Source organism: Rhinopithecus roxellana, chromosome 13, assembly GCF_007565055.1.
Source record: "Rhinopithecus roxellana isolate Shanxi Qingling chromosome 13, ASM756505v1, whole genome shotgun sequence".
Lineage (NCBI taxonomy): Eukaryota > Metazoa > Chordata > Mammalia > Primates > Cercopithecidae > Rhinopithecus > Rhinopithecus roxellana.
This window is the reverse complement of record NC_044561.1, coordinates 133498897-133520341: the sequence shown is the minus strand read 5'-3', so window position 1 is coordinate 133520341 and position 21445 is coordinate 133498897. Positions and strand designations below refer to the sequence as shown.

At 52.0% G+C, this 21445-nt stretch overlaps 1 protein-coding gene across 6 annotated transcripts in view; it reads left to right on the top strand.

Moving 5' to 3' along the window:
* The window catches only part of SPECC1L (sperm antigen with calponin homology and coiled-coil domains 1 like), a 146322-nt gene extending 126870 nt beyond the window's left edge, over window positions 1–19452 (top strand). For all 6 annotated transcript variants that reach the window (XM_010376305.2, XM_030914075.1, XM_030914078.1 and 3 more), the window contains 3 exons: window positions 12379–12495; window positions 13452–13511; window positions 16255–19452. In XM_010376305.2, coding sequence (XP_010374607.1) covers window positions 12379–12495; window positions 13452–13511; window positions 16255–16344 — 267 coding nt within the window. In that variant the 3' untranslated portion in view covers window positions 16345–19452. The remainder of the gene's footprint in view (window positions 1–12378; window positions 12496–13451; window positions 13512–16254) is intronic.
* The last annotated feature ends 1993 nt before the right edge of the window (window positions 19453–21445 follow it).

The following is a 21445-nucleotide window of genomic DNA, read 5'->3' as shown; positions in this document are numbered from 1 at the left end:
TACCAGAGGTGCTCAGTTTCAAGCTGACTGATACCGTGCCTCCTACCCTTAGCTGCCTGTTTATTTTTAAGAAATATATCTATTTTTAAATTTTTTAAGTAGAGCTGTAATAAATTCTCATAGGACCCATGCTCATGCATCATCTGAGTTTTAATGTAACTTCTCAGTAAACACTCTAGGATAATTTACTTGCTTATGAGATCCTCCTAGTTTATAGAGTTACTGGGCATAAACTGTACTTCAGAACATCTGGCAGCCTTTTTTATTTGAGTAAAACATATAACAAAAATTTACCATTTGATCATTTTTAAACATGCAATTCAGTAGCATTAAGTGCATTTGCAATGTGTATTCATCACCACTACCTAGTTCCAAAACTAGATCACCCCAAATGGCAACTGCCTACCCATTCATCAGTCAGCTCCTTCCCCTCCCCAGCACTTGATAACCACTTGTCTACTTTCTGTCTCTGGATTTGACTATGGATATTCATATAAATAGAATCATACAATATGTTGCCTTTTGTGTCTAACTTTCACTTAGCATAGTGTTTCAAGATTTATTCACGTTGTAGCGTATATTTTGTACTTTCGTTCCTTTTTATGGCCAAAAAAATACTCCATTGTATGGATAGACCATATTTTGTTTATTCATTTGTCAATCGGTGGGCATCTGGGTTGTTTCTACCTTTTGGGTTTTGTGAATAGTGCTGCTGGGAACGTTCCTATACAGGTATTTGTTTGAACATCTGCTTTCAGTTCTTTGAAGTATAGACGTATAGACGAGGAGTGGGATTACTGGGCCGTGTGTTAACTCTGTTTAACTTACTGAGGAACTGCCAAACTCTTCCTCAGTAGTGGCATCGTTTGCCATTCCCACCAGCAATGTCTAAGGATTCCAGTATCTGCATCCTCACCTCGTTTTTCTTTTCTTTTAATTAATAGCCATCCTAATGGGTGTGAAGTGTCATCTCATTTGCATTTCCTTAGTGACTAAACATGTTGAGCCTTCTCATGTGCTTGTTGGCTATTTGTATATCTTCTTTGGGGAAATGTTCTATTTACGTCCTTTGCTCATTTTTATGTTTAGGCAACTGGGTTGTCTTTCTCTTGTTGATCGAGTTCATGTTTGTTCTTAATGGAAATTTTCAAATATGCACTAAAGTCATTAGAATAGTAAAACAACCCTCCTGTACATACCCCTAGTGACAAGTCATAAGCACAGGGTGCTGTCCCCATGCCCACCAGGAGGATTCGGAAGCAAACACCAGCCACTTAATGTCACCCCACACTTAGAGCTCACTCCTCCGATTGTGTCATAATCAGTTTGCTTGAATTAAGATCCAAACAGGATTCTCACATTGCATTTGGATAATATGTCTCTTTTAGGTCTCTTTCAGTCCATAAATTTTCTTTTTTTTTTTTCCTGTCAGTTTCTTTTTGAAGGAACAGGATTGATTGTGCATCCTATAGAGTGACCCACATTTCAGATTCTGTTGGTTCCTTCCCGATGCTGTTGTCTGTGGTGTAAACTGGTAGGCAGAGCTGGAGGGTAGATCTGATTCCAGTTCATGTTTTTGGCAGAAACACCTCAGCTGTGGAGTTCTGTCCATTCGCAGCAGGACTGGCTGCCTCTTTCTGTGATGTCACTGCCTCTGATAACGAGGTCAGTCATTCTGGGTAATTCTGTCACTCCTTCATTAGGCTTCGTCTTTACAGGGAAACCCCTTTGTCAGCTGTTCAGCTGCCTTGACTATGGTTTGGTCAGAAAAGTTCTATCAGGCACTTGTTCCTCTCCCTTGATTTTCCAGCACTAAGGTTCACGAGTGGTTTCCAAGCCAGGCTGGGTGTGCCTTTGTAGGTATCACCATAAACTCATCAATGTCACATTTTAGATGTACCACCCCATTGCACTTAACACGTACCTTCAGGTTTTCAAATGGCGAGCCTTCCTCTTGGCTGTAGACTCGGATCACCTGGGGACCTGTAAAGAAAATTCGGCCCTAACTCGCCCACACCACGGAGTGAACGTCCCTGCCATGGGGCGAGCATAGGAAAACCCCAAAAATCTCTGCAGTGATTCTAGCACACAGTGAGGATTGAGGGTCCATATTAGATCAAGAGCAAAGATGTGCAGGGCCTGTCTCCAGAGGCTGCCGGCTGCACCTCGGCCTCCTGCCCTGCCTCCCTTCTTGCTCCCTCTTTACCACGTAAGTACCAACACCTGGGCTCCATGATGAGCCAGGCAAGACTCTCCCTGAAAATGTGCTGCTTCCTCTTCCCCTTTCCTTCCCTTCCCCTTCCCTCCCCATCCCTTCTCTCCCCTCCCCTGACCTGGAGCAGAGATTGGCCCTGCTTCAGGGAGGAGATGAGCACTGTGGTCCCCAGGGCAGCACCCTTAGATCAGCAGCTAGAGGGCCTGGCCAGGTTACCCGGCAGGCACCGCTGGCCCCAGGCAGGTGCCTGTTCATCACTCCCAGGGCATCCTGTGTTTAACTGCCACTACCCAGAGATATCAATCAATAGTCTTGATGGTTTTTTGACTCTCTTTCAGACATTGTGTCTTCTCCCACCATACTGTGCAGAAAAGGAACCTCACCCACCTCATTCAGGCTCCCAAACTCTGCCCCATAGTATAGGGGTGCGCTGTGATCCAGGGTTTTGTGAGTAACTCACTCTTACCTCATGAGGCTGGGCTGTGATCCCCAGCAGGTTTCATTCTGAGTGCACCGGGTTGCAGCTCAACAGTGTGGTGTCCTTGTGAAGCTGGAGGACCAGTGAGGACCACCTCTGCCTGAGTGTGGACCTGGGGACAGCACTCTGCGCGGCTCAGACAGGCATGAGGAAGTGGATGCTTGCATGTGTCAGCAGAGCGATGAATCAGAGCCCTTGGCTTCTTGCCCTGTGCCCATAAAAGTGGCATTTCCTTAAATAGAGCAGAACCTTAATAGCTATTTAAAGAGCATGTGGTATTTGGGAGTATATTTTATGGCCCTTAATTAAACTTCAAACAAATTAAAACATTTAGAGATCTTTTATGACATATTTTTAATCTTTTTTGTGGAGATTTGTATAATCTCTTGGCTTTCACATCCCACCCTAAGGCCACAGACAGAAGGCAGGATCAGATCTACAGTTGGGGTGTCCATCCTTAGTCAAAAAGCAGTGAGTGGAAACCACCCAGCCAGTCCCTTGGAGGGGCGAGGCTGTCAGGAGTCTTTATGAGGGTAGAAAGGACAGCAAATGGCACTGTGAAACAGGCCCTGTCTGTCCCCTGTCACATCTCTTAGTCGACATTTCCTGGATGAAGGACGTGTGCCCTTAGGAGAAAATGGGGCAGTGCTTCACGTTTGAGTCTGTGCAGAGGCCGTTTTGAAAGTTTGTTCTGGCACATGTCATCTCTCTTGTTTTGTCGACCCTAATCCAAACATAGAATTATCTCTAAAATGACCTGAAAAAACTAAATGCAAAATCTGAATTCCTCAGTAAGAAACGTGCATTATAATTAGTAAGTAATATGTTTTCTATGACTGTTATTTTTAAAAGGTCAATTTTTTTCTTCTTAGAGAGATTGGCACCGTTGCCCATGAATAGTGAACAATAGAAATTCCTTGCATTAGTGTGCGTTTTCCCCTCTAATAAGTGTGAGTTTTGGCTTTAAGAATAGTTTACTTTAAAGGGCTCTGCTGGCCTCCACCAGAAGCTGTCTCTATAGGAGTCAGGACATAAGTGCAGAGTGGAAGGCCCTTGACCCTCCAGCCCCTCCGCTCAGCAAAACATAAATGGCCTTCTCTCAGAGGGAAACCCTTGGAAGATAAGGACTTTCCTTATGTACTGAAAACGCCACTTTTACAAAATAGAAATGCCATTTCTAGGCAAGCTCTGTGAAATAAACTCGTAAGAAGGGATATCTGTGAAAGTTGTAACGCCATTATAGCTCATCTAATTTCATGCTCTTCTGGCTTCTGAAAATTTGATTTGTGAGGCACACGCCCAGAGTCCCAGCTGCTTGGGCAGCTGAGGCAGGTGGAACCCTTCAGCCCAGGAGTTCAAGCCCAGCCTGGGCAACATGAGAGACTCCCTCTCTTTTTTAAAAAGCACACAGAACTGATTTGTGACTGCTCTTCTCTTTATTCACCGTTGCTCCTAATGCTTCATGGCAATTCATATGTTTCTAACTGCAGGAGATTGGAAGTCCTTGTGGCCTCTCCACATCACTGCTGCGTTGACCACTCTCTCCTGTTTTAAATACACTCTTCCTTTGCCTTCCGGTTTTTTTCCCCCAACCCCCAGCCCTTCCCTGTGTTCCATTAAAGGCTGTTCTCCTCAGCATGGCCATTACTTGTTGGAGTTCTGAGGGGCTGGATCCGAGGCCTCCTTCTTGCTTATGGCCTACTGTGACCATCCCTAGGGGATCCCACACAGGACTCTGATGATGCCGCACTTTCTGTCTCTCTGCACTGCTCTTCTGACTCATGTGTCAGTACCACCAAGCACCTTTGGTTTTCTCCAAGGTATCTTGAACTTAAGGTGACAGAAACACACCCCTCATCTGCTCAACGCCCACCTTTCTCCAGTGAGCTCTGCCCCTGCGAAGGCCACCACCAGCATCTGGTTCTGCCCACAGAAGCCAAAGGCCCATCCCAAGCACTGCATGCGCTCTCCCTCCTCATAGCCAGTCTGTTGCCAAGTCTAGTCTGCTTTAGCTGCCAAGTATCTCCGGAGCACTCCTTCTCCCACCCACCACTCCAGCCCAACCTGATAAGGACCTCTGCAGCCACTGACCAGCTGGCCTCTGACTTTCCTCCCCCTGCTCCTGGCTGTTCTTCTGACCCCAGTCCAGCCACACTTCCCTTTAAACCTCCTTGAGCCCTGGCCCTTGTCAAGTCTGTGTGTCAGCCCTGTCCAACAAGATGCCCACCCAGGAAACCCCAGGTGAGGACTCATTGAGTGTGCAAATGAGTCCTCAAAAAGAGCAGCCCATCCCCAGGCCCTCTGCCCTTTCCCACAGGCTGTCCCTAGATTTGTGGCCATGGCCACGTCCACCTGTGGATTCCATGCTGGGGCCACAGATTTTAGGGTGTCACTGTGTCTCCTGTTCTCCAAGGTGGAGGTTCCCCGTTACTGTTAGTGGAAGAACACTCCAGGGACTCCAGGCCCTTCATTCTTCTGTTTGTATGCCAATCCCAATAAGACCTTTGCAGGCCTGCAGAAAACACATCCACACACTGGGCGGCCATGGCCCTCCTGTCAGGATGGAAAGCTCTGCCTCATGGCATCCAAATGGCTTTGAAACAAGTGATTGTAGAGCATGTTTCCTACCATTGTGTTTTGAGTGAGAACTTCCAGCAGTTGGGATTTCGAGCTAGTTTGTTATCTGAGTTCCTCGTCCAAACCCCCTTAGAGAGAAGGGGAGAGGGAGGGAAGGAAGGAACCACACACCAGGGCACTGGTGTTGCTCCATGTGCAGCAACACATGGAGCAGTGGAGGCAGGTGGAAGTTTACAGATCACATGAATATGATAAGGGTCAGCAGAACTGGGGCCACATGCCTAAGAGCAGGGCTCCAGGAAGGAGCAGCCTAGGGACATTCTCAGTGATTCTGTTGCGTATTGGTGTTCTGGTTTGGATTCATGCCATCTGCAACATAGCAGCTCTCTCCTCTACAGTAAGCAAACTAAACCCTAAAAATACCTTACAGGCCGGGCACGGTGGCTCACGCCTGTAATCCCAACATTTTGGGAGGCCGAGGCGGGCGGATCACCTGAGGCAGGAGTTCGAGACCAGCCTGACCAAATGGTGAAACCTCATCTCTACTAAAAATACAAAAATTAGCCGGGCATGGTGGCGGGTGCCTGTAATCCCAGCTACTCAGGAGGCTGAAGCAGAGAATTGCTTAAATCCGGGAGGCGGAGCTTGCATTGAGCTGAAATCGCGCCACAGCACTCCAGCCTGGGTGACAGTGCGAGACTCCGTCTCAAAAAAAAAAAAAAAAAAAAAAAAAAAAAATACCTTACATGTGTAAAGCACATCACAGTTTCAGAAGGGGTTGAGGACTCGTCATCTTGTGTGGGCTGGGATTTGCACACCCGCTTCACTGAAGTCCAAGAGAGCCAGGGTGGTGTGCCCAGGAAGTGTCAAACCTGGCTCAAACCCCTGCCCCCAAGATTCATACTGGTGGTGGTGAGTTGTTTTTATCCAAAACATAAAAGCTTTAGCTTTTTTCCTCAATTGCCAAGAAGATCCAAGGTAACTTTAGCCTTCCTGGGAAGGTAGGGATCACAAGTTCCAGGGGCCACCAATCCGCAGGCAGATTCACCTGCCTGTACCTGTTTCCACCTTAGAAAGCAACAGAAAGTTTAGTTCCAGACCTCATGCAGATGGAGACAGAGCACCAGGCTGCTCCCAGGCTCTTCTGTGGGGTCCAGGCATGGAGCAGAGTAGAGGCATGAGGGACAGATGGCAAGAGGCAGGTCTGGGGGCCACCTGCAGACACTTGATGAGGGCCCCAGGATCAGGGGAGGAGTGCTAAGCAGGCAGTAGGGAAGGTGGGGCAGGAACCCTTACCTCAAGCGTCTTGTGAGTGGTACCTCACTATCATTCTCACAGTTATCCAGAGCAGTCTGGAAGGAGGCCGAGGCTCCGAGAGGCCAAGCACAGAGCTGGTCTGTGGGATCATTCACCTCTCCCTGTGCTCCCCTGGCAGCCCGGAGCCCACTGTGGTCTGGGTTTGGGAATAGCTGGCGGGTTGTATGAGTGGTGGCGGCTGGCAGGTACGGGGTGGAGGAGGCCTCACTGGGTGCTGTTCACACCTGCAGAACAAGGGTCTTGACTGGCTGAGGAAGGGAGAAGCCATTTCTCTGGTGATTCCATGCAATTTTCTGTCGTTTCATGTGTTTCCTCTCCAAGATACTGATCCTGTCATAATAGTAACAGGCTGTGGTAGCCATGTGGAGGGGAGCTCCCTGCCTTCCTGCCTGGTGTTCTTGCACCGTGCCTTCCGAAAACCCAGCTTCGTTGTTCTTATATTTAGTCAATATGACTTCATTAGCAGCTAGGCTTTTCAGCCTGGAACATTTCAAACCATGCAACAGCCAGTGATGTTGGGAGCAGAGGGTTGCGGGCTTCTTCCTCACTTCCCTGGAGGAACGCATTTTTCAGAGCCTGGCTCATTCTCCCCACATGATCTCTTTGGATGCGGGAGGAGGCAGAGCAGCCAGCAGGCGCTCAGGCTTCACTTGGACTCCCTACTTTCTGGCTTCCAGCTTATCACATAGGGTGCCTTGGAGCCATGTGGAGCAGCCTGGCCTGGCTGCCCTCCAGCCCACCAAGGGTTAAGGGAGGTGGGGCCCCCAACCAGCCTTCTTTTTGGGCTTTAGTTGTATTGATAGGAAATTTCTGTTGTCAGGTACTCAAACGTGAACTTCCTCAGCCTGGAACTGAAGGAGCCATTGTTTTCCTCCGGTTCAGGTCACTGTGGCATGCTTTGTAAATGAAGCCTCTCTTCCCAGAGGTTCCAGGTGGGGCGGGGGTGCTGGAGCAGCAGCTTCTTCCCTGGCGTGGTGTTGGGTTTATCTTGAGGAAGTGGAGGGGGAAGGCAGGGGTTCCCACAGCCAGGCGGATGGGACACAGGAGCCTCTGCCTCCAGGCGCTGTGAGGCAGTGAGGCCAGGCACGTCCGCGACCCTGCCAGAGCTGCCTGCATTTCAGGGAGCAGAAGGGGCGGCTGTGGCAGGAAGTGAAGATTTGTTTTCCTCCAGAAGTGAATGTGACCTCTGAGGGCCAGGCGCTGCCATTGGCCTCGCACAGAGCTCCACACGTTATTAAGAAACTTCCTGGCCCCCTCTCCCTGCAAGGATGCCTCTTTCATCAACCACTTAGTCCCTTAAACCTGGCTCTTTTTTTAGTACCTTTGATAGACTTTTTCCTTTGCATTTTGAGCAAGGGGACCTTGCATTTTCGTTTTGTAGTGGGCCCTGCCAATTATGGAGCAAGTGAGTCCCAGCCCATTCTCCATGTCTTGCATACTTCATTCCTGCCTCTTCTCCGTACCCCAATTCTAGACTTACTTCACCGTGGAAAGGTGCACAGAGCATTAGGAAATCTTACCTAGACGACTAAAGGAAAGCAGGCCCATCCTCCTATAATACACCTCACTTTGAATGATCCCATAGACCCGCTCTGTGGCCTGGGTGAGCGTCTTGGCCTCTCGGAGCCTCACCCTCCTTCCAGACTGCTCTGGGTGACTGTGAGAGTGAAAGTGAGTACTGCTCACAGGATGCCTGGGGCAAGGGTTCCTGTCCTGTCCTGTCTTCCCTGCCGCCTGCCTAGCGCTACCCCCTGCTCCTAGTTTCCTCCGCAAAGAGCTGCTTTCTGAGATTCCGATGAGATCAAAGAGATGAGATTGCATGCATGTGCATGCGTTCAGGGGTCTTCAGTCAGCAGTAACTGTCAAGCCCTGTTTGCCGCAAGGCAGCTTCTTTGTTAGGTCTTCAGAACCCTTTATGGGGTGGTAACTGTTAAATCATGGCCAGAGCAGAGAGCCGCCTGGAGGGCGGGCCAGGCCTCTTGGGAATGTAGCAGGTCTTACTCTCAGGACTGCGTCTTCGTGGCCAGAAAGTGTGAGGACTACTACTGAGGCAGAGAGGATTCTCACCTGGGCCAGGTATTTGGGGAGGGCTGATGTCAGTGAATGCCTGGTGGCACACACTTAGGTAGCCAGATCAGACTGTTGGTACACCAACCACCACAGGCTTGCTGCCACCTTCCCCTGCGACTCTGGGCAGGTTTGCATTTCCTTGTTCCTTAATCTGGTCACTTTCCTCACAGCAGTTTATAACAGTGTCTCTGGGTCGTATCAGAGAAGCTGGAAGCAGCAGATGGTCAGGTCAATGAGAGGAAATGGCCTATGAAAGTAACTCTTGGTGCTGCTGTCCTTTGGAAGGCCCATGCTTTGCACAGCCACTGGAGCGTTCTGGGTATGTGCAGTCAGGAGCCAGACAATAAATACATCTTGATGATACAGGTGATGAGAAGTCAGCCTCGTGCTCCTCCACGTGGTCTGCTGCTTTGTGAGGACACCCGCCTAGAGCTGTGAGGCTGGACTGATGTTCTCCCTCGCGGGGGCGGCCTGCCCAGCCTTTACTTGGGTCCTCGCTGGGTCGGACACATCCTTGCAGTTCCGAGCCTGGGTTCCCATGGCCTCCACCTGCCCCTGTCTCTGAGCCACAGGTCCCTGACTTGATGTTAGGTCCTAACAGTATATAAAGAGGGGTCAGGATTCGTAAAGTGCTTTGTAAGCTTTGTAAGACTCTATACAGATACAGTTAATAATATAATGATAATCATAGTGTTAATGTTGTTCTGTGAATCACTCGTTCCCGGGAGGAGGATAAAATGCTCCTCAGGAGCTGGACGGTTTGCCTTGAATAGTAAAATCTGGGCTTTCTCAGTCACCTAGGAAGCTGGCTCTTGGTGCAGTTGAAGGTGGTGTGAAATAATGAAAGTGGGACAGGGTGGTGGGGAGGTGTTCTTTTTCAGCTTGTGGTGTCTGCGTAAAGTATGAATTAGGAAAATTGAAATGTGTAGATTCATCTTCATAAGGACTCTTGCAAATAAGGGTAAAGGCTACATACCAGCTGAGTTGCAGAATATTTTATATGATAAAATACTCTGGGCCAGGCAAGGTGGACTGCACCTGTAATCCCAGTACTTTGGGAGGCTGAGGTGGGAGGCTTGAGCCCAGGAGTTCAAGGCTTCAGTGGGCTATGAGTGTGCCACTGCACTCCAGCCTGCAGACAGAGTGAGATCCTATCTCTTTAAAACCTAATAATAAAGGCCGGGCACGGTGGCTCAGGCCTGTAATCCCAGCACTTTGGGAGGCCGAGGCGGGTGGATCACGAAGAGATCGAGACCGTCCTGGCTAACACGGTGAAACCCTGTCTCTAATAAAAAATACAAAAAATTAGCTGGACGTGGTGGTGAGCGCCTGTAGTCCCAGCTACTCAGGAGGCTGAGTCAGGAGAACACAGCGTGAAACCGGGAGGTGGAGCTTGCAGTGAGCCGAGATTGCGCCACTGCATTCCAACCTGGGTGACAGAGCGAGCCTCTGTCTCAAAAAAAAAAAGTAAAAATAAAATCTGAATTATATATTCCTTTTATAGTTACAAATACTTTAAAATATGGAATAAGGTGCCCCTTAAAAGAAAGTCAAGGCTGGGTACAGTGGCTCATGCATGTAATCTCACTGCTTTAGAGGCTGAGGTGAGATCGCTTGAGCTCAGGAGTTTCAGACCAGCCTGGGCGACATAGCAAAACCCCATCTCTACAAAAAAATAAACAGAATTAGCTGGACGCGGTAGCACGTACCAGCCTGCAGTCCCAGCCACTCAGGAGGCTGAGGTAGGAGGATTGCTTAACCCCAGGAGGTCGTCAAGGCCGCAGTGAGCCAACTCCACTCCAGCTTGGGTGACAGAGAGACCCTGTCTCAAATTTTTTTTTTTTATTTTTTATTTTATTTTTTTTTTTTTTTTGAGGCGGAGTCTCGCTCTGTCGCCCAGGCTGGAGTGCAGTGGCCGGATCTCAGCTCACTGCAAGCTCTGCCTCCCAGGTTTACACCATTCTCCTGCCTCAGCCTCCCGAGTAGCTGGGACTATAGGCGCCCGCCACCTCGCCCGGCTAGTTTTTTGTATTTTTTAGTAGAGACGGGGTTTCACGATGTTAGCCAGGATGGTCTTGATCTCCTGACCTCGTGATCCACCCGTCTCGGCCTCCCAAAGTGCTGGGATTACAGGCTTGAGCCACCGCGCCCGGCTCAAAAAATTTTTAAAAGTCGAGTTGGTTCCCCAAGAGTTGGCATGGAGAGCACACAGCCAGCCTTAACCGGCTCCTAATGCAAGATGGGGGCAGTCAGATGGTGACACCTTCAGTTACAGAGGTGTTTTGGTTTATGGTTTGTGTTTTTTTGGAGATGGGGGGTCTCACTGTGGTGGCAGGCTGGGGTGTAATGGCTGTTCACAGGCACAGTCATACCATGCTGCAGCCCTGAACTCCTGGGCTCAAGGGATCCTCCTGCCTCAGCCTCCTGAGTAGCTAGGACCACAGGCACGTGCCTAGCAGCAAATTGCAGAGGTTTTTGATGGACTGCAAGTCTTTGCTTAGAGTCCCTGATCTGGGAGGTCAGGCTGAGTCATAACTTTTCTTAACAGAACAGCCCTGCCCCACTCCTGTGCCCCACGCTTCTCCCTGGCAGAGTTGAGGCCACAGCCTGCAGGGCTGAGGAGCCCTGTACACATCCCACCTCCCCATACCAGATATTAACAAGACCAACTCACAGAGGATCAAGGCATTTAATCAGACCAATAAATTGCCTCATCAAAGACATCTTTAAGTGAAACCTGTGTTTTCAGATAACGTTTTTTAACCACGAGTGTGTGGTGGGGTACACTACAGCAATCTCCAGGACATGTGGTGCGCGGCCTGGAACAAAGTTCAGGGGGCCATGTTGTCGCTCTCGGCTTCTCACCATCCATCAGAGCAGGTGCCATTGCAATGAAAAGGGCAGAAGGTGTCTTCGTGTATGGGCACACTTTGAGATACACCCTGACTTGGAGGATCTTTTACGTGCTTCAACAACCAATGGAGAATGAGTTGTATTTTAATACATGGTGCTTTAAAGGTCATTGATTACTGGCCGGGCACGGTGACTCACGCCTGTAATCCCAGCACTTTGGGAGGCCGAGGTGGACGGATCAAGAGGTCAAGAAATTGAGACCATCCTGGCTTACATGGTGAAACCCTGTCTCTACTAAAAATACAACAACCACAAAAAAAAAAATAGCCGGGTGTGGTGGCACGTGCCTGTAGTCCCAGCTACTCGGGAGGCTGAGGCAGGAGAAATCACTTGAACCCGGGAGGTAGAGGTTGTAGTGAGCCGAGATCACGCCACTGCACTGCAGCCTGGCGAAAGAGTGAGACTCCATCTCAAACAAACAAACCAAAAAAAAAAAAAAAAAAAAAACGGTCATTGATTACCACCCATGTCCTCTGGTCTGTACTGTCACCCCAACAGGTCATGGTAGAGGCCAGCTTCAGCAGCCTAGGGGCCTCTCTTTGTATGCAACAGCTAGTAAGTCAGCAAGACGCCACGTGTTATACCAGGCCCAGGCGTGACCACGCAGGGGCAGCCATCTACAGCTGGTGGGTGGGACGGGTTGGGGAGTCATAGGTACCAGGTAGCCCTTGGACACGGCCGCCCTGCCCTGGGTTTGGTTTTGTGTTTAGGAGGCTGTGCAGGATCTGAGGCCTCCTGTGTCCTCCTTGGCATCTCCTAAGAGGGTCCCAGCATGTGTTGGTTACATGTTTTTCTTCCTTTCCTTCAGAATATTGACATTACAAACTTCAGCAGCAGCTGGAACGATGGGCTGGCTTTCTGTGCCCTCCTGCATACGTATCTCCCTGCCCACATTCCGTATCAAGAACTGAACAGCCAGGATAAGGTAAGCCATGGAGGGCCAGCTCCTGGCACCCACCTCACAGGGTTGGAGGGCTGAGAACCAAGGATAGTGCCTGCCATCAGCAGGTCACATGCCACAGTGCTGGCTTGCGATTGCCTCATGCCAGCTGGGTCTTATTCTGGATCAGGTCATTCATGCTGAGCCCACCAGTCCCTGACCCACCTTTTGTGGAGTATTTGGTTGGTTCAGAATTCCCCGAGTGATATCATTCCTGGTGGGAGCAGCCAGTCCTTCCTGAGTGACTACATTTAGGATGAAGAGCTTCACCAGGAGGGGGCCAAGAAGGCAGGAGTAGTCAGGCAGTGCTCCTGCCTTCTTGGCAGTGCTGACCAGGCCAGGCCAGCCTCCTGCCACCTTGAGGAGGGCTGTCACTCCATGGCCCGTTCTGCACTGTGGGCCTTAGAACTGGCAAGAAACACCAACCTGTGCACTCCAGGGCATGGTTTGATGTTTCATCCAGAGAGTTCCTTGGGGACAGGGTCAGGGAGAAGCCCTGCCCAGAGGGCCACTGGAGAGGATCCAGGCCCGCAGCTCCCACCCCTGTCTCCTGCTTCCCCCATGTCAGCCCTCAGCTCTGCAGACAACCCTTGAAAATCCCTGTGGGGAAAGCTCATTTGATGAGTGTTCCTAACTAGCTTATGGGGGCGCTTGTTCAGGCGCCATAGCATTGGTGCGTCAGAAGTGGGATTCTTCAGGAGTGAGGAAAGAACAGGTGTTGGTGGGTCACTCTGCAGCAGGTTGGGAGGGGAGGGTGGTCGGGCCTGATGCAGGGTACTTGGTGCAGACGCAGCAGCTCAGGCTCCCAGCATAGGTTTATTGTGGCATCAGGTAGAGGTAAATGTCATCCTTCAGGTGCATCTGTCCCAGGCCGTTGTGGAGACCATGTGACTTTCTCCGTGCCTTGTTCATGCACTCCTGTGACATGGTTTCTTTTACAGAGAAGGAACTTCATGCTGGCTTTCCAGGCAGCTGAAAGTGTTGGCATCAAATCCACACTGGTGAGCCCTTGTCCCCCTGAGTCACTGGCAGGGCCCTCCTGGCTACGAAGAGTTCAGTCCTGTTTAAGCTGAATCCTCGTGGGCGTGGGGTGGTGTGGCTGCCTGGTAAAAGGCAGCTACGGGGTGCTCTGGGGCCAAGGGAGGGTCCCATTAAGGGTGGGTACAGATGTAGGATCTTGCATCCTGGCGCCCAGCACTTTATCTCACGTGAAACGCCCTGAGGATCCCCCTGAAAGGGTGGGAGGCCTGAGACCATGAGCCCAGCCAACCTTACCTGTGATGGCTCCTCGCAGTCACCTCTTCCATAAGAGAATCCCTTGGGTCAGAAGAAAAATGTCACATGTTTATAAATCTCGCTGTCAAAAACACCACGCCAGCAGGTCCGTCTGCCTTGTCCATCTAGAGGAGAGAGCAAGGCAGCTCCCAGCCAAGGCAGGCGACTTTAGAGGCTCCTGCACTTCCTCGTGAGGTGTGGGGAGCCACCACTCACAGGACAGAAGTGTGGAAACCCGGCGTGTTCTCAGGTTTAGGCCTCTCACGCTTCTACCTTGCCGAGCCCGACTTTCCGGAAGAAAACACAGCGTCCGAATCCAAAGCCAAAGCTTCTATACCCAGAGACACTTTTATTAAGTAAACTGAGTGCTGCAGCATCGCACGGGACACACAGACCATCAGGGGATGTTCAGAAAGGGCGGAGAGCCCACAGGCCAGGCCAAACCCCAAACAGTCCTAGATCTGGGGCCCTCCAGGGCCACCTCCTCATCCCCATGCCCCTACCCTAACTTGTAGCAACTGGAGGTGCTGTGAAGAAGTGTTTACACCCATGTTCATTCAGAGTGTTCATGCCACAGGTACATCTAAATCCCTGGAAATGTGCTTTTTTTAGGGCGGCCTCTGTTCAACTGTTGTACAGGGAAAAATAAGTTAAATATTTCCCCATTCCTGAATATTTTACAACACATGTGTAAAGTTCCAATATATTAAAAAGCGGGCCTTTTTTCCCACCCTCAAAAGCTCCTATAGTCAAGATTCTTGGATTAACCAGACAGGTTTTCGTTTTCTGCACCAAGTCACCAAGGGCGCCCTCCTGATCCTGCATGCTCAGCTGCACGTCCTGTGCTCCTCACCCATGGGAAGGGAAGGATCTCTCAGGCCGGCCCCTTGGGACACTCCCCATGCCTTCAGCAGCAGCAGTGTATCACTTTTTGAGGCCTTCTGTCGCGTGTTTAAGACTGTGAGAGGCCGGGCGCGGTGGCTCAAGCCTGTAATCCCAGCACTTTGGGAGGCCGAGACGGGTGGATCACGAGGTCAGGAGATCGAGACCATCCTGGCGAACACAGTGAAACCCCATCTCTACTAAAAAAAAAAATACAAAAAAACTAGCTGGGCGAGGTGGCGGGCGCCTGTAGTCCCAGCTACTCTGGAGGCTGAGGCAGGAGAATGGTGTGAACCCAGGAGGCGGAGCTTGCAGTGAGCTGAGATCCCGCCACTGCACTCCAGCCTGGGCGACAGAGCGAGACTCCGTCTCAAAAAAAAAAAAAAAAGACTGTGAGACACTGGAGTGGGATGGGGGTGGGTCCATGGTTTCCCAAGTTTGTTTTCCTACAACATCAGTTCACCGGTCACAGGTCACTGGCGTTCAGCAGAGCACAGTTACAGGGCAGAGTCTTGGATGATTTCAGACTGTTGCCCATGGTGAAAGCCATCAGAGTTGGTTCTGGGAACCCCCGACACAGAAAAATTCTCCTAGGCCAGTGCCTGGGGCTGAGAAGGGCTCTCAGAAGGGCCTCCCAAGGAATGGTTTAAGAAGAGAGGCGGAGGCCGGGCGCGGTGGCTCAAGCCTGTAATCCCAGCACTTTGGGAGGCCGAGACCGGCGGATCATGAGGTCAGGAGATCGAGACCATCCTGGCTAATACGGTGAAACCCCGTCTCTACTAAAAAATACAAAAAACTAGCCGGGCGACGAGGCGGGCGCCTGTAGTCCCAGCTACTCGGGAGGCTGAGACAGGAGAATGGCGTGAACCCGGGAGGCGGAGCTTGCAGTGAGCTGAGAGCCGGCCACTGTACTCCAGCCTGGGCAGCAGAGCAAGACTCCGTCTCAAAAAAAAAAAAAAAGAAGAAGAAGAGAGGCGGGTGCGGGGAGGAGGGAGGAAGTTCCCCCGCCCAGACTGGATGAAACCCCGTTCTGCAGAACCGTGAGCAGGGAGGCACCTTGCCTGTGGCTCTGGGGCTGGGGTGGATGGCCTGGGTACAATGCTGATGCTCAGGGAGGAGGTGCTCTTGACCAAGCTTTAAAAACATGTAATTAGGGCCGGGCGCGGTGGCTCAAGCCTGTAATCCCAGCACTTTGGGAGGCCGAGACGGGCGGATCACGAGGTCAGGAGATCGAGACCATCCTGGCTAACACGGTGAAACCCCGTCTCTACTAAAAATACAAAAACTAGCCGGGCGAGGTGGCGGGCGCCTGTAGTCCCAGCTACTTGGGAGGCTGAGGCAGGAGAATGGCGTAAACTCGGGAGGCGGAGCTTGCAGTGAGCTGAGATCTGGCCACTGCACTCCAGTCCGGGCGACAGAGCGAGACTCCGCCTCAAAAAAAAAAAAAAAAAGAAAACATGTAATTAGTCCTAGAAAATCTTTCAAGGCCCCATCCAACCCCAGGAGCCCATGTTGCTGTGGCGGAGCCCATTGGGACAGCCTGGAGGTGACCTGCAGTTCTAACCAAGCCTCTTCCTTGTCTGTCAGGACATTAATGAAATGGTACGGACTGAACGACCCGATTGGCAGAACGTGATGCTGTACGTGACGGCGATCTACAAGTACTTTGAAACCTGAGCATGCTGGGAGGAGCCGCCCCAATAGTGGGGGTACCCCTCCACAGTGACCGAGCGACACCAACGCCATTAGCTACGCACCCCTGTAAAGCTTCCAGCAACTCCAACTCTGGGCTGCCCCGCAGCGTGTGAGCCTCCAGCTTGGGGCTTCCATATTGGCAGAACTCAGCCGTGCGGCCCACAGCTCCCACCAGGGCCCCTCCCACGTGACCCATCCACTCAGGTCACGTGGGCTCAGCACACATCCCACAGGCCAGTGGCTGCTGGAGTTTTCCTTCTGAAAAGAATATTGAACTACACTAGTGCTCCAGGGCACCAAACAAAAAGGGCTTCGTGCACAGCTGAACTTGGGAAAAGGGATTCAGTTCTGTGGGAAACTCACTGGGGTTGATGAAGGCTCGGCTGTGGCACTTCCTGACTATTGGCTGGGGTGGGTTCCAGCGCTGATGAGAACGCAGGAGACTCAGCGCCTGGCAATTCGCAGTGCCCTGGGCCCTTCACTGTCCTAGTTGGGAGAAGCATGTCACCACAGACGGGTCAGCTGCCCCACACCTGACAAGGCTGTCCCGGCCGACGCAATCCAGGCGTTTTCAGCCTGAACTAGGAGAGTATCTAGAGGGTGTGGTGCAGGCGGGCCGGGGCTGGGGGTGCTGCTGCTGCTCTCGCGCAGCTGGGCTTTCTGGCAGGAAGCAGTCCCACGGTCCCCTTGCCTGGAGACTGCGACCTGTCTTCCAGCCTGGAAGGGGTTTAGAGTCCCAGCTCTGGCTTTAGATTTCTTCATCATAGGGAGTTTTGTTAGTTAAGATTGTTGTTTTGTTACGAGCAATACTGGAAAAAGTCGCTCCTGTTCTGTTAGTACCAAAGTTACATTATTTCAATAAGCTTAGAAATCTAAACAAGATCTGTACCTTAGCATGGTGAGAGCAAGGAATGAAGCAGGAGATAGGAGAAAAGTAAACAACTTCAGGGAGCCCAGGCAGTGTCATTTAAACTCACTGAGTCACTAAGACATCATCCTCCTAGGCCAGAGTTTAAGAAAGTGCCTTAACTCTTCTTGTGAGGGCAGCCACTGCCCTCCATGGCCAAGGCAGGGGCCTCGTTCAGGGCTCAGTGGTTGAATTGTCTCCCACCACCATGCCCGCCCTCCCCAGGTACTGGGTCCTTGCCCCCTGTGCCCACCCTCCCCAGGTGCTGGGTGCATGGTGTTTGAACCAAAGCCTTATTTAAAGGTGGTCACTGGAGATGCTTTCAGGCTGGAACTCAACAGCTCTTTTTGGGAATACGGATCTCCCGTGTGCCTAACACAGTAGCTATTGGTTTGAACAATGTCCAGACAAGACCTGTAGTTTTGAGAATACAGCTGTGTGTGGCACCTGCAAAGCACCATGAGGAAGACCAGCCACCAGTGGAAGCAGGTCACTGCCCCACAGACTGGATGCAATCAGGGGCTCCCAGGAGGCCCAGCCAGCCCGACTGTGGGCTGAGGGGTCTGCATTCAAGCACGATGTTCTAGACTAGGAGTTTAACGTGTCTGCGTAGCCTAGAATGTGGTTATTAGGAAAGGGGCTGTGTATGTGGGTGCGGCTGCCAGCACACCTGGTCACCACATGGCCAGGAACTGCCCATCAGCCCTGTCCAGACGTCAGCCTGGGAGCTCAGGCTGCTGCCGCCAGCTGGATACCCTTTGGTGAAATGCCCGTTTTCAGCTAAGGAGAGGCCAGGCAGGCAAAGTCATGCCACAGAGCATACCAGAGACCCCCGCAGACACCTGGCCCAGTCCCCCCGTCTGAGTTGTGTTCTTGTTGCTATTCCTCTGTTGATGGCCAGCTCTGCTATTGGCATGAGCCACTAATGTTCGTGTGAGAATTTCTGTTTTTATATGTCTCTCCATTTCGGTGTCCTCAGTTCCCATTTTTGCTCTCATTTGCCTTCACAGAGGCCAGTCCACCTGTCCAGATCCAGCTGACTGGTCATGGTTTGGTTTATTTATTTTGTCCTTCAGGGGCTGTTTTGCCTTAAGAATGAGGGGACTTCCCTGGGTCTGCAGTTCCCAACTTTATCCTTTGCTGGCCATGCGAGCCCAGCCCTGGTGCATCATGGGATGGAGGGGTAGGGGTCCCCAGGATCTTCTAGAGGAAGGTGGCCATGGATGGATGGGCTATATCTGTGTTTTCCCTCTGGGAGTCTCATGAGTCCAGCATCAGGCCTGGGGTCAGCAACAGGGGAAGAGGGTGGGCATGTGGAGGGCCTGACCCCGCCTATCTAGAGGCTTACCTCGGGCCCCTCCTTGGGGAAGGTTTGCATGTGGAGCTGCAGGGGAGAGGGTTCCAGAAGCATTGCCTTTTGCCTCATCTAGTAGGATCCTTAGAACACTGTGGGCTTTAGGAATGACTATAGATGCTCACACATGTTTAAGGTGACATTTGGAGATACTCTTAGTCCTGTGGCACCTGGCACGAAGCCTCCAGGAAGCCTCTTTGCCTCTTCTCCCTTCAAGCACAAGCTTTACTGCAAAAGGGCCAGTCGCATTTCTATTTCTCTCGATCCCAGGCTTCTGTGGACTGACGATGCTTTTAAATGTTGTTCTGGTAAATATTCTTGAATGTATTAAAATGGCTGAAACAACAAGCTTGGGCTTTTCTAGCTTGCCCTCCCCTCCTTGTCGTCCCTCTGGCATCACATAAACCAGAACCCAGCTGCCTCCTGGGACTGGCTGTGGAGAGGAGGGCATCTCTGAGCTACCCTGTGGCCCTACCCCAAGGCACACTTCCTCGTGTGGAAAGATCCTAACCAGGAGTCCAGGGTGGTCTCCCCTGGGCCACAGCACATCACCCTGTGGCCTGGGGCTGTGGGACAGGGAGCCCTGTAACCACTGGGGTTCTGTGACAGATGACAAGACCTCAGAGACCGTGGCAGAGCTGTCCCTAGGAGAGTGGAAGCCCCTACATATCCCCAGACACATGCCTTCCCCAGGGACAAGGGGAGTGTGTCTGGAGGGGTTTTGTTTGTTTTGAGGCATGTATCATCTTGGAAATAATTGTCAGGATGTATAAAATAGAGAAGAAGAAAAAAAGTATACTACCCAGAGGCAACCATTGTTTTTTCTGTGCATTGTTTTTTTGTTGTTTTTGAGACGGAGTCAATGACGGCTCAGCACAGCCTTAACCTCCAGGGCTCCAGCAATCCTCCCGCCTCAGCCTTCTGAGTAGCCGGGACCACAGGTGTGTGCCACTATCTCCAGTAGGTTTTGTGTGTGTGTGTGTGTGCGTGTGTGCGCGCGTGTGCGTGTGTGCGCGCGTGTGCGCGAGTGTGTGCGCGCGTGTGCGCGAGTGTGTGCGCGCGTGTGTGTGTGTGTGTAGAGATGGGCTTTTCGCCGTGTTGCCCAAGCCGGTCTTGCACTTCTGGGCTCAAGCAGTCCTCTTGCCTCTGCCTCCCAGAGCCTTGGGATTACAGGTGTGAGCCACTACAGTAATTGTGAATGCACTGAGCTGGCCTGGAGAACACTCGTCACCTTGTCTGCGTCACGTACAAAAGGCCCATGGTGGTGGCACCTCCTGCATACGAGGGCATGTCGTGAATGCCCTTCCCCAGTGGACTCCCCAGGGTTGGGAGTCCAGCAACTGCCTTGCCCCTGAGTAAGCCGGGCGTTGTGCTATGACCTGCAAGTGCTCATGAGCTGCACCCCTGGGTGCCAACAGCCGCAGGCACCCTGGGGTGGGCAGCGAGCAACAGCTGTAGAGCTGGGAGCTGGGCGTGGAAGGACTGGGGCAGGACTGGGCTTGGATTCAGCTCCTCCTTGCTCAGCATCCCCTGCGTTGTGTCTTCTGCTGTGTGGAAGGGGTTCTCCCCTAGTGGTCAGCAAGCATCTGTGGAGCGTGCAGGGCAGGCCCTGTGTGCAGTGGCTTCCACACGTCAGCAAGGGACCGCCGTCCCCGTCAGCGCACCTGGGCCTTGTCCTGGGCAGCACAGACTCCTTCTCCGCCATCCCCGGGGGGGGGGGGGGGCAGTCACTCCCAGACCCTCCTCCCGTCCCACCTGCAATGCAGCTGCCTTGGATGCTGACTAGGGTGGCCCTGAGGGGATCCTTCTGTCCCCAGTTACTGACCTGCGGGGCCTGTCCACAGTTGCCGCTCCCCTCAATTTGGAGCTGGCTCTGCTGCTCCCCAGGGCAGCACCTCTGGGGAGGGCATCTTTTCTACCTTGACTCAGAGAAAGTTCCAGGATCTCTGCGGGGCAGCTTAATAGGTGGAAGGGGGAAGCTGTGAGATTCCAGGGAGAGGAGAGATTCCAGAAGGATCCCTTACACCCCTTCAGCACCCTCAAGAGCCTGCGGTCCTGGGCCCAGATGCCATGCCCTGCCCAGTAGCCCTGCCTGGCCAGCTCTGTGGCCCCAGCCCCACGGGGCTGGCACTTCCTGCAACCTGGGGGTAGCCTGGGTTCTATTTTAGGTTGTTCCTTAAGTGAGGAACCGGGGCAGACAGAACCGGTCTCTACATGCTCACAGCCGCTTCCTCATACATCAGGTGAGGATAGACTCCTGGGTTACTCAGATTCGGGGCTCTGGATTCCAGCAAGAGCTTTGACTCCAACAGGTCTGGACCTCACTGGGCATCTACAGGAGGCTGGGCTGGACACAGGAAAGGACTCCACCTCCCTGGCCTGACTGGCCCCCTCAGGCTGAGAGTGTGTCGGGAGCAGCCTGCTGTGAGGCAGGGGAGGGGTGTGGAGAGACCAGGCCCAGCCTGCCAGTTGACCGCACCAGGCCCAGAGCAGGAGCTGAAAGGTCTGGTCTTTTGTCTCCACCCTCCCGTGTGTGTGAGGAAGGGGTGGCAGGGGGTCTGCAGTCTTAAGAGCCAAGCAGAAGGCCGGGCGCGGTGGCTCAAGCCTGTAATCCCAGCACTTTGGGAGGCCAAGACGGGCGGATCACGAGGTCAGGAGATCAAGACCATCCTGGCTAACCCGGTGAAACCCCGTCTCTACTAAAAAATACAAAAAAACTAACCGGGTGAGGTGGCGGGCACCTGTAGTCCCAGCTACTTGGGAGGCTGAGGCAGGAGAATGGCGTAAACCCAGGAGGCGGAGCTTGCAGTGAGCTGAGATCC